At 41.6% G+C, this 13597-nt stretch overlaps 1 protein-coding gene across 1 annotated transcript in view; it reads right to left on the bottom strand.

Moving 5' to 3' along the window:
• Nucleotides 1–13597, bottom strand: part of nbeaa (neurobeachin a) — an 849844-nt gene that overhangs the window by 255729 nt on the left and 580518 nt on the right. The window contains exon 40 of the mRNA XM_043692709.1: nucleotides 5415–5952. Coding sequence (XP_043548644.1) covers nucleotides 5415–5952 — 538 coding nt within the window. The remainder of the gene's footprint in view (nucleotides 1–5414; nucleotides 5953–13597) is intronic.

Genomic DNA, 13597 nt, shown 5'->3' with positions numbered 1-13597 from the left:
TCTGCAATGAACGTAATCTTTTTAGATCCCTAAAACATATATTCTTAAAAATTATGGTCTGGATTTTCCAAGGAATGGGAAATCACATACACACGGCCACTCTTTCTTTTCTTACAAAGAAAAAGAGCTCTGCATTTCTGACCAGAGATTCCAGTCAGGGCGTCTTCCATTCTGATATGTCCGTTGAAGTACAGAAGTCAGGTAACTACAACCATGCCCCCTTTTTTGCAGCAGCCAATTGGCACATTCTGAAATTTTATAGTCCAGCATTAAGACAGCTATTTATCTTGGTAAGTGAGAAGTTAGGGTGCAAAGTAAGTATGGTACCAGGTAGTTAGGGGATAGATTGCTAAGTAAGTTGTGGTAGAATGCAAGGGCGCTGGATGCTAGGTGTGAAGGATGCCAGGGTGCCAAGTAAATGATGAGCATTTAAGGTAGATTGGGATAGGGAAAAGATCTCTGAACCAACAGGGGGTGGGCTGTCTCAGGTCTAAGGTCAGGGTAGGGACATTAGTCCAGCTGTGAGGAAAGGGGTGTCCAGCAGCAGGGAGGTCAGCTTTGCCTTGTTGGGGCAGTGTTGGGTCCTCAAGATGCATAGGGTGTGGAGTGGGTGGCTGGTGATTAGGGGTGATGGGAGGGGGTGGTTTTCAGGTCCAGCAACAGAGGAGAAGAGGTGTCAGGCCCTGAGTGGTCAAGGGAAGAGGGTCTGGGTCTAGAGAGGAAGGAAGTGAATTCAGGGACAGTGGGGTATGGTGGGGTGATGGCACAGCTGTGTTGTATCAGGTCTGGTGTCAAGGATCAACAACTGCCAAGCATAGAAGTCAATGTTGTATCAGAATATGGAATTGTTGGGAATTTGGGACGATGTATTGGGGTAAGTTAAATAGTTCATCAAGAGTTCGACTAGGTTTTTAAGAGTCTGCCTTCTCCAGCATTAATATTGATTGAATTGTAGCAGAACCCTGAGCTCTCCAATTTAAATGGAGATTTTCAGAGGGTTCCAGGCATGAGGCAATTGCCCAGCAAAATCTTCAATTGTTCAGGCAATTCCTTCAGAGTCTGCTATTATGGGGATTTCGTACACCTCCAATCTACAAATCAGAAATGATTATATAACCATCAGAAAATCCAGGCCACTATGTTTTAGAGCTATCTTGTCAAATTTGACGGGGCAGCCAATTTTGAAGGATGTATAGCAGCATTTAAAATGGAGGGTGCAAGTGAAAACAAGACAGCAGTTTCGCCTATCAGGCAGCATTTTTACACTACCTCTAGTAGAAAGGATATTAAGTATGCATGTATTAAAATCTGAAAATGTGTAAATAACTGTAACAAAAATTAAATCAAAATCTGCTTTAAACTTCCACTGACTGCAGCAAATGATTCCTTTATAAATGCTTAAAACGGCCAATGATTCACTATTGCCTCCAACTATTTAGTCTTTACGTCAGTGTTTTAAGTCAGATTACAGGAACCTGAATCTAAACCAGGATTCCATACATTCATGTCAGACATACTGACTTAAGTTTATCTGGGTTGACAACACTGCCACCAATACACAGAAAGGAGACTTTATAGGTTAAACCCAGAAAGTTGGTTTCTAGATGCTGGGCTCTGGGAATCTTACATAAAATACCAAAGTAAAAGAATTTTAAGTGTGTATACTATGAAACCTTGAAACATATTGTTTGTTTCATTCAAATTTGTGTAAAATTATCATGCTCCAGCTTAAAGCTGTTCATTATTTTACAATCTTTTGATTCTTCAATACTTATTGTTAGTGTGCACTTATTGGGCATTGCCAGTTAATTTCACACTGAAATGACCAGTTTTTCTTTCGGCAGGTCAAAATCCAATGCAGTGTTCACCCTGGAAGACATGACTTTCCAGGAGGTGAATTAAATGACTATATAAACACAGACATGCTTGATGACAACATAATAACTGTAACTAGGCTAATAAGCCTATCAGAAACCTCAAATACATTAGATTAATTGCTATTGTTCAGCCAGATGTGATATCAAGGACACCTGCAAGTAAAAGACTTACAGTTAAAGCTAAAGACTTGGATCAATATTAATGTGACTTTCATTTCATGCTTGTCCAACTCCAATAAGCTGACAATATACTCTGATTATGTGAAGTGCCTCCAAGTAACAAAAAGGTTATTAGATTGCAAAAGTGAAAATGAAAGTAGTTTTTTATTGACAGTTCCACTAATAGATTTTACCCATTTTAAGGCTATCTAGCAGAGGGTTGATATTGGATGCAGTCACTTCTAAAATAAAACTTATGGATCAATGTCAAATGTAAAATTAAAAGAAAAGCAACAAACTGCTGATAATAATTATTTCCATTGTTTAATCATTAAATCTCTTCTGTTAACTCATGACCTGGTCAAAAACTTCTTTTCAACATAACGTTTATTTTATGAACAGCATAAAAATGAATTAAAAGAATGTTAACTAAAAAAAATGGAAACAGCATTGGAAAAGGAACAGATTTTTGTAATTTACATTGAAACTAAAATAATCACAAACTTCATGTGTTAAGTTATACTTTTTTATTCATTTCTGGGATACGGTCCAGCATTTGTGCCCATCCCTTGTTGAAGTCATGTTGAGCTGCATTCTTAACACTATATACAACATTCTGTTCTTTTACCTTGATGTCCTTATGCAAGGTACGATTTATCCAGACAGCATGCAAAACAATACTTTTCACTGCATCTCATTCCATGACAATAATAAATCAAATCAAAATCTTAAACTGCTGCAGTCCATTTGGTGTTAGTACACAAACCATGCAGTTGGGGAAGGTGTTCCAGGGTTTTGACCCCTAGTAAGTTGAAGGCAATATACTTCCAAGCCAGAATGTTGAGTGACTTTGACAGAATTTGCTAGTGGTGGTTTTCGCATATATCTGTCAATCTTGTTGTTCTATATGGTAGTGGTCATTGGTCTGGAAGGTGCTGTCCAGGCAACTTTGCTGAATTTCTGTAGTGCATCTTGTGGAGTGTGCACGCTGCTGCTACTGAGATCAGTGGTGGAGGGAGTGAATCTTAATGGATTGGCTGCCAATCAAGCAGGTTGTTTTGTCCTTGATGGTAACAAGACTGTTAAGTGTTTTCAGGCTGTATTCATCCAGGCAAGTGTGGTGTATTCCATTATTTTCCTAACCTGTGCCTTGTAGATAATGGGGAAAGTGAGGATTGCAGATGCTGGAGAGTCAGAGTTGTGAAGCGTGGCGCTGGAGAAAGCACAGCAGGTCAGGCAGCATTCAAGGAGCAGGAGAGTCAACAGGAATATGGATCTTCATCAGGAATGTGGAGGGGCAAGGGGGTTTATGAGATAAATAGAGGGGTGTGGATGGGGCTGGGAGAAAGGTAGGTGGGTTGCCGATAGGTGAGATGCAGGTGGGAGGTGATTGTGATAGATCTGTCAGGATGGTGGATGGATATGTGGAAAGGAAGATGGACAGGTAGGTCAGGTCAAGAGGGAGGTGCTGAGTTTAGTGGGTTGGATCTGGGGAGAGGTGGGGAAATTTGGAAACTGGTGAAGTCAATGTTGATGCCGTATGGTTGTAGGATCCCAAGCTGGAAGATAAGGTATTCATCCTCCAGTCAGCGAGTGGCTTTGATTTGGCTGTGGAGGAGGCCAAGGATTTGCATGTACTTGGGGGAGTGGGAGGGGGAACTGAAGTGGTTGGTTGGTGCGTGCAGACCAGAAACACATCCTAAACCGCTCTGCGAGTTGGCAGTCTCCCCAGTGCAGAGAAAACAGAGAGCAACGGATGCAGTACATGAAGTGGAGAATGTGCAGAAATATCTCTGCTGGATCTGAAATGATCTTTCGGTGGGAGGATGATGTGCTATATCTGGAGATTAATGGGGTGGAATGTGAGAACTGGGGGTGTGGGTTCTGTCCTTATTGCAGTTAAGAGGGTGGGGTTCAAGGGTGGAGGAGATGTGATGGAGGGCATTGTTGATCATGAGAGAGGGGAAATTGTGGTTCTTGAAATTGGAGGACATCTGGGATATTCTGGAGTGGAATTGCTCCTCCTGGAAGCAGATAAGGTGGAGGTGGAGAAATTGGGAGTAAGAGATTGCATTTTTACACGGGGGGGGGGGGGGGGGGGGTGGACGAGGAGTAATAGATCTCCTTGTTGAGTCGGTCGCTGAAGACAGAGACAGAGAGGTCCAGGAAGGGGAGGGAGTTGTTGCATGTGAACTTGAGGTCAGGGTGGAAGGTGTTGGTGAAGTTGATGAACTGTTCTACCTTCTCGAGGGAGCACAAGATTGTGCCGATAAAATCATCAATCTAGCAGAGGAAAAGGTGGGGGTTGGTGATAGTGTAGCTACAGGAGAGAGACTGTTCCACATATCCTTTGAAGAGTCTGGCATAGCTGGGGTGCATCTGGGTGCCCATGACTAACCCTCTTGTCTGTAGGAAGTGGGAAGATTCAAAGGATAAGTTGTTGAACGTGAGGACCAGTTTCACCAATAGAATAAGTGTGTCGGTGGAGGGGTACTGGTTAGGTCGGTGGGAGAGGAAGAAACAGAGGGCTTTTAGCCCTTCATTATGGGGCTGAAGGTATGTAGAGATTGGATGTCCATGATGAAGATGAGGTGTTGGGGGTCAGGGAATCAAAAATCATGGAGGTAGTGCAGGGCATGGGTGATGTCCTGCATAAATGTGGGGAGCTCATGGACCAAGAGGGACAGGACAGTGTTGAGATATGAGGAGATGAGGTCGGTGGGGCAGGAACAAGTGGAAACAATCAGTCGACTGGGGCAGTAAGATTGTGAATTTTGGTAAGAGGTAGAACCAGGCGATGCAGGATTGGGGTACTATGAGGTTGAAGGCTGTAGATGGGAGATCCCGAGGTGATGATGAGGTTGTGGATGGCCTGGGAGATGATGGTTTGGTGATGAGAGTTGGGGTAGTGGTTGAGGGTGCGGTAGGAGGAGGTATTAGTGAGTTGGTGTCTGGCTTCAGTAATGTAGAGGTGGTTGTGCCATACTACCACTGCATCCTGCTTGCCTATTGGTTTAATGGTGAGTTTGGGGTTGGAGTGGAGGGCTGTGTGTTGCGAGGTTGAGAGGGGTGGACAGGTTGAGGTGGTCAATGTTGCTAAGGCATTTGGAAATAAAGAGGTCGAGGGAGGGTAAGAGGGCAACGTGGGTGCCCAAAATGATAGAGTATGTTGGAGGCAGGAGAAGGGGTCTTCGGAGGTGGGTGGGAGTTGCGATGGAAAAAGTAGGCACAGAGGCAGAGGCGACAGAAGAGAAGTTCTATATTGCAGCGCATATGGAATTTATTGACACAGGAGCATTGTGGAATGAAGGTAAGGCCTTTACTGAAGACTAACCATTTGTCCTCAGTGAGGGAGAGGTCTGAGGGGACGGTGAATACCCAGCAGGGCTTCGGCCAGGGCAAGAGCTGGATTTGGGAGTGGAGGTGGCGACTGTCTCTGGTGTGATGTAGATGGTGGGTCCAGCAGAAGTGCCATATGTAGCAGTGGTCATGTAAGTGACATCATTGAAGGAAGTAACATGAACGGCAGTGATCACGGGGGCAGAAGTGGCACGTTCAGAGACAACTGCGGGGGCGGAAGTGCCATTCTCAGTGGCTTTAGTGGATGGGTATCTTTTGGTGCCGTTGGCAGCAGTTATGGGGGTGGCATGGTCGGCTGTGTTTCGGTAAGTGGTGTCATCAGCAGCGGTCATGGGGGCAGAAGTAGAATGTGCGGCGGCAACCTCAGGGACAAAAGTGACGTAGCTGGCAGCAATCGTAGAAGTGGTGTTTTCAGCAGAGGTGGGATGGTCAGCGGAGCCGGGTTGTGTTCGGCAGCAGCCACAGAGGAGATGTTGGCAGCAGCTTCCGTGGAAGTGATGGCATAGTTTGTGGCTGTGGTGGCGGATGTAGCTGCTGGGTGGATAATGGCATCCAACTGCATTCGGAGAAGGACGGGGTAAGGTTCTGGAGTAGTTGATGATTCTGCGCTTTGGAGGTAACTGTGAGAAAGTTTGGCGCACTTACGTTCCTTAATGTCTGATAAGCTGGAGAAAAGGTATTGGTTGAGGATGTGGATCCTTTTGAGGATGAAGAATAGTACAGGTCTTTTGCAGATCTGGCAAAAGAAGGGCCTGAGCTGGGCCAGGGCTGACTGTAGTGACAGTAGGTGGTGGTGCATGGCTGCAAGCGTGGAGCTGTGGATCTGTAAGAAGAACCATTTCTGGAGGCTTTGGAGTTGCTGCCGGTAGTGGTTGTCCTGGTCAGGCCCAAATTATGATGGTATGAATGTGGACTGGAATCATTGGGTGATAGGTCGATTGCATAGGCAGGTGTTGAGGAAGGAGATGTGGGTGTAGTAGTGGGACTGCTTCAGAATGTGGCTGAAGAGCTCCAGGGCAGAGGTGGTGACCTGGGGTGCAGTGGGAGAGAGAATCGTTAAGATCCTTGTGGAGGGAGGGTAAGCATTTCTTCAAGGTGAGCATCCTTGGAAGAGGCTTCACTGTATGGTTAACAGCAACAAGGAGCAAGTGAGGAATGCAGATACTGGCAAGTCAGGGTCAAAAAGCATGGCACTGGACAAAGGACAGCAGGTCAGGCATCATCTGAAGAGCAGGAGAGCCGAAGTTTTGTTATGAGTACATTTGTATAGAAATAATTACATTTACATTTTGAGATTTTATTACCACTGGCTAATTTGACAAAGTTAAATGATCCAAGTGTGCTGTTAGTATCAGACAATGTGCTTGGTGTCAGCAATAACACTCTTATTTCTAGAATCAGAAAGGTTATGGGCTGTGCAGAACTTTAGCAAAATGTAATGTTGAAGGAGTTTTGCACCGTCATAGGTACCAATATATGTACATGAAATTATACAGAGGCTCATTTGCCCTGACAAGTGGATAAAATAGATCCCATGGTACCACTTCAAAGGAGGACAGTGGAGTTATCCCAATATCCTGGCCAATATTTATCCCCCAATTATTTATAATAATTGATTATCTAGTTTGTAATAGCAGCCTCTTGTATCTATTAGTATATGAAAGCTTAAGTAAGGTAAAACAAAGAATTACAGATACTGGAGAAACTCATGAGGTCTGGTAATACATGTGAAGAGAAACCAGAGTTAATGTTTCAAGTCCAGTGACCATTTTTCTGTCTTCAAAAATCTTGAGGCCCCTTTATAGACTCCATGCAAAATCAAGATCAATTTGTCTGATGCTGCTGCTGCCATCACCACCTCTAACTCTTTCTACAGCCCTCTCCATGCCAACTCACTTAGTATTTACATGGGCATATTTCATTTCGGCATACTTATAGAAAATAAGTTATTTGCTAGTTGATGGTGCCACAATCAAAAAACATTGATATTAAAAAATCAATACATTAAAACTCCTTTAACTATTCCCTTAGGTAAGTAAATATTTCCAATATATAAGCAGTTATAAGCTCCTGAATGAGCTCAATCAATAGGTACCACATTGGGAAAATTATAATTTTGGAAATCAGTCATGCAGCACAAGTGGCTATGTCACCGGATACACTCAAATAACCAGTATTTCTTTTTTCATTCTCCACATATCTTTGGATAATTCATTGATAGCTTTGGAACTTTGGCAATTCTTTGAAAGAGTTGACTGTTCTAGTTCTAGAACAGTCTAGTTATCATCTCAGTCACCAGTAAAGCGATGGATGGGATTGTCAATACTTCTAAGTAACACTTGTTCACCAACAACTTGTTCAGTGATGCTCCTGACATCATTAGAGCCTTGGTCCAAACACGGACAAAAGAACTGGACTTCAGAAATGAGGTGAGAATGGCTGCCATTGGAATTAATGCTGCATTTGGCTTAGTATGACATCAAGAAGCCCCAGCAAACTACAGTCTATCAGAATTTAGGGGGAGAAGCTCTCATGGGTTACAACCACATCTTGCACAAAGAAAGATTGTTGTTAGAGGCCTAGCATCTCAGTCCATGTACATCACTGCAGGAGTGCAGAGTAAACATTTTAGTAGGTTGGACTTGAAACATGGCCTCCTGGTCCAGAGGTAGGGACATTAGCACTGCACTACAAGAGCCTTTCATCAGTGTTGTGTCCTAACCCGATCATTTTCAGTTGTTTCAACAATGACCTTCATCCACCATAGGGACATTCGTGACAACCCAGATACTGAAGCAGCCACTGTTCATATGCAACAAGATCTGCACAACATGCAGGCTTTGACTGATAAGTAGCAGGTTATATTTGTACCACACAAATGCCATCAATGACCATATCCAACAAGAGTGAATACAACTATCACCACTAGACAGTCAATGGCACTGCCATTGCTGAATGCCCATAACCAACATCTTGCAGATAACCACTGATGAAAAACTGAATTGATTCAGCAATATTCAAACTCTGGTTGCAAGAGAAGATCAAAGTCCAGGAATTGTGCAGCAATTAACCTCACCACCTGTCTCCTCAGCAATCTTATACTATCGGCAGTGCAGTCAAGAGGGTGATAGAATACTCTCCACTTGCCTGAATAGGCGCAGTTTAACAATGCTGAAGTCGCTTGACATGATGCAGGAGAAAGCAACCTGCCTTCAATAATTCACTCTCTGCGCTAGCAATTCACATTAGCAGCTGTATGTACCATCTCCCAGATGCACTGTAGCAACTCACAGAAGCTCCTTTATCAACACTTTCTAAACATGCAAACTCCATCACCTAGAAAGACAATAGTCAAGGACATATGGGAACAACACAAGCTGCAAGTTTCTCCTCAGGTTGTACACAACCATTTTGATTTTCCTTTAGTGTCTCTGCTCAGGACCCTGGAACTCCCTTCGGAATAAATACTGGTCCAGCCAGTGTGGTCCACATGCCATGAATAAAAAAAAGAAATGGCTTAATATATGTTTGTACACAAGAATGTCTACTTTTCAAGATTCCAAAGTATGCCTAACCTCCACTTGTAACCAGATCCAACGTGGTGGTTTTTGAAAAAGGTTCTCTCTCTGTCCATAAGATAGGCAGAAAACAAACCTGCTCTTACATGGACTAAACTTCATTCTCCAGGTTCCACACACCTGGGTCTCCAAAATCTAATTTCACTTGAGACAGCTGATCATTTAAATAGCCACCTGCAATTCTGAACAATGCACATGCAAACAGCAGTCTGCTCCTCAATTCTGCTGCAATGAAGATGAGACACTCCAGATTTTGGAAAAAATTAGAATTCACAACATTTCTGCTGCAATGGAGGTACTCTGTGGCATGGCAAAATCTTTCACTTTTGCACCAAGTTCTATGCTGTACTTGTAAAAGCTTTTGCTCTGCAAAGGTATCACTGTATGGCAATCAAGCAGAATGCCAAGAGAAGAGGAAAAGATTGATATTTTTGATCAAATTAGGCTCAGACGTATACGATGCACTCAGGAATTTGCTTATCCAGTGAATTCAAAAGGTACAGAACAGCCAGACACAGCGTGAAAACTTGAGCAACAGGATAACTGGAAATTGCAGATCGCGTTCAGTTTGAAACAAGGAATGAGATGTACCTTTAAGAAGGACTTGTTCTATCATGTTTCTTTCGAAAATGAGTAAATGTGGAGCCGATCTACCTGTACTGCACCCAGCTAACTTTGTTTATTTTAAATTGGAATAATAGAAGCAGCACGAAGGGGTGAAGTCAAGCTCCCAAAAAAAAATAAGATTTTAGTTTTAGCTTTCAACAGCTGTCTTGAAGCTAGATTTAGAAGCTGTTTTTCCCCTCTCTGTTATAGGTAACAGCTTGGGTTCTCTTCCTGCTGCTAGAGTTTGCCTTTGCCAAGGTTGTGTTTATGAGATAATACTATATTGGAAGAGATCCTGTTTAGTAGTTAAATAATCTACTATTCTGTTAAGTTTTCCAACATAATCATTCCAATACTTCTTTCTTTTGTTTGTATTTGAACTATAGAGTAAAACTAAAGTGTAATTTACTTCCCGCCTGGTAGCTTGACCTATTGAACTGCATCAGGAACACAACATCTTACATTTGCCTTTAAAAATAAGAAAAAGTTGGTGTCCAGGCTATCATCTTAATATATTCTGAAGAAGTTTGGTCTGGTCTATAACACCATTGAGGAAAATAGAGAGTTTATCGTGGCTTTGAAAAAGCTGTCCATTCATTATTTTGAAGAATTGCAAAAGAGCATGGTGGGATTTAAAATATGAATGCATTCAAAATTAACTTTCAACATAGCTTGTCAAACAGCTTTGTCCACAGAAATGATGGAAAGTGACTTGCAAGAAGTAGGAGTTAAAACTGTCAGTCATCTCTGGAAGTAAATAAGCTGCAGTTGGTGGTAGCAGCAGTACACAGTCCTGTTACCAGTACTTAGGACAACATTGGGCTCAAAATTAACAGCTGCAAGGAGAAAGGTCATCTTGCAAAGACCTGTCATGATGTTAATGGAGAGAATGCTTGGCTGGAAGAAATGACAGCAACGGGTTGGTAAGAAGTCAGTTGAGATCCATACAATTAGAAGTACAAGCACATGCAGTGAAACTTTGCAGGATATTGTTGTCCAAATACTGTTTAATGGAGATCTACTATGCATGAAGATTAACATTGGTGTATCTGTTAGCATGAATCCAGAATTGTTGTGACATCATCTGGAGAAATCAGAAATAGAATTAAGGAGAGAAAATTTCCACAATTGAACATGTATTGGTTTTGGTTACAAATAATGAGAAATATGAAAAACTGCTTATCATTGTGGTGAAAAGTGAAAGTACAGCCTTTATAAATATAAAGTAGTTAGCAGTCATTGAAATTAGAGCAATTTGTTCCACATTGAAACCAAATTCACATCACATGGTACCATGATTGAGAAGTAGCCTCTGGTATGGAGTGAAATAGACAGTGTGATTCTAGATACAAGGCTAACATAACAGCTGTTGTAGAGCAATGATAGTACTCCCAGCTCTGACCAGAAGGCGTTGGTTCCAGTACTACCTGAAGTGTTTACACCCCTGAACAAGTTGAATAAAAATATATTAATGCCTTGATCATCTGATCTAATTACTCCTTTGTGTAATGGTGTCACATTTTGACTTATAATATTTCTGTGTAGTACCGTATTTAACTAAAAAGGGTATCAAAAATATGAATTATTGTGGTGTTATAAAGAGATAATGATATTTATTTCTGGAAACGTAGTTCTCAGACTTTCAAAGAGAGAAATCAAGGACATTGCTGAACAAAGAGACCGAGGAAGGCAGATTCACAGCTCTTTGAAAGTGGAGTCGCAGGTAGATAGGATAGTGAAGAAGGCATTTGGTATGCTTTCCTTTATTGGTCAGAGTATTGAGTACAGGAGTTAGGAGGTCATGTTGCATCTGTACAGGACATTGGTTTGACCACTGTTGGAATATTGCATGCAATTCTGGTCTCCTTTTTATTGGAAAGATGTTGCAAAACTTGAAAGGGTTCAGGAAAGATCTATAGGATGTTGCCAGGGTTGGAGGATTTTAGGTACAGGGAGACTGTACAGGCTGGAGCTGTTTTCCCTGCAGTGTCGGAGGCTGAGGGGTGACCTTACAGAGGTTTACAAAATTATGAGGTGCATGGATAGGATAAATAGACAAAGTCTTTTCCCTGACGTGGGGGAGTCCATAACTAGAGGCCATAGGTTTAGGGTGAGAGGGGAAAGATATAAAAAAGAGACTTAAGGGGCAACATTTTCACACAGAGGGTGGTACGTATATGGCATGAGCTGCCTGAGGAAGTGGTGGAGGCTAGTACAACTGCAACATTTAAAAGGCATTTGAAATGGTATATGAATAGGAAGGGTTTGGAAGGATATGGGCCGGGTGTTGGCAGGTGGGACTAGATTGGGTTGGGATATCTGGTCAGCATGACGGGTTTTTTCCGTGCTGTACATCTCTATGACTCTATGTTGCTGCAAGGGATGCTGAAACTTGAAACTGAGGTGTCATGCAATGGAAAAGTAACAAATGAATTGTGCCTAACACACAGCTGTGTTATCCTTGGATCAGAAGCCAATATAAAATTAAGCATATAAAATTAAGAAATAAAATTATTTCTATCAGAGTTAAACATAATTCTTTGACACATACAGGAAAATTCAAGGAATGACTAAGCTGAAAGGAAATGCAAGTCTAGTTGTCTAAGCTGGTTTCTGCCTCGAGATTACAGTAAAAGCAGCATTTTATGTATTTCTGAGGACTATACTTGCACAGATATTTTATGGAAGTTCTACATACATTGCTTATAAACAATGTAAAGAGTAAATTTCGTCATAAAAGCATGTTTTTCTTTAAATTTGGTATGAAATATTCATTGCTATTTAGTTCCATTGTTGCCCTTTTCAAATAGATGACTTGCAAATTTCTATGAAACAATCAAATACATTTTAAAGCTAATTCCCTAATTATTTATTAATTTTTATTCTCTATATCCACATGCATTAATACTTATAAATTATTAAAGTTACTAATATTAATAATTTATATTAGCATTCCCTAAAATAGAATCAAATACTGACTTAATATGACATACATTTTCTTTCTGCCCAAGGCAACCTTTCAGGAAAAGCAGGGGAATAAATCTTTTGGACACCTGCTTAATGTTATATTTCAAGCACAGTGCAGTTTCTTAAAAAATGCTTCAAATGGTCAACTAAATTGATAACAACTGCAAAGTGAGTTCAAAAAGAAAAATAATGGGATAAAAGTGCACCATATATCATGTCTTATTTTAATACAATGGCTTCACAGTCACACTATCGCTCATATGTGAGTTATTTAATATCAAGGGACTAAATAGTATATGACATTTTTGTTGCACCTGTTTGTAGAAAAGATCTTAAGGTGTTTGAGACACTAGAAAAGAATTAATGGAAGTAATAGGCAGAAAAATAAAAATGATTAACTGAAATGTGGTTCCAAGAATCTGTTTTGTGAAAGAATTTAAAAATGTACGTAGTGGTGCTGGAAGGCAGACAAATTTGAGCAGAAAAGTAGTTCAACAGTTAGCACTGTTGCCTCGCAGCGCCAGAGACTGGGTCCACTTCCACTCTCAAGCGACTGTGTGAAGTATGCACATTCTTCCCGCGTCTCCGTGGGTTTCCTCCAGACGCTCCTATTTTTTCCCACGGTCCAAAGATGTGTTGGTAAGATGGTTTGGCCATGCTAAATTGCCTGTAGTATCCAGGGATATGCAGGCTAGATGAATTAGCCATGAGAAATGCAGGGTTACAGGGATTGGGGAGGGAAAGGGGACAGTGTACACTTGATGGGCTGAATAGCCTGCTTCCACACTGTAGGGACTCAGATTCTATAATGAATAGAATTAATATAATTTGCTCAATGGTACTTTACCTAGTGTGGGAAAGGTTAGTTCAGTTGGCTAGATGGTTTTTGTGTGATGCATAAAGATGCCAATCTTGAGGTTCAGCCCTTGTACTGACTGCAGTAGGTCATGGAAGTTTAACTCTCTGCCTTTGCCCATGCTTACTGTGGAGTGTATAGACAATTGTCTCTAACAGAAGGATACCAATGGCCCTTTCAGTACTGTGGTTAGT

The sequence above is a fragment of the Chiloscyllium plagiosum genome, chromosome 6 (assembly GCF_004010195.1).
Source record: "Chiloscyllium plagiosum isolate BGI_BamShark_2017 chromosome 6, ASM401019v2, whole genome shotgun sequence".
NCBI classification, from domain to species: domain Eukaryota; kingdom Metazoa; phylum Chordata; class Chondrichthyes; order Orectolobiformes; family Hemiscylliidae; genus Chiloscyllium; species Chiloscyllium plagiosum.
Note: the sequence above shows the minus strand (reverse complement) of the source record. Positions and strands in the feature narration are given on the sequence as shown.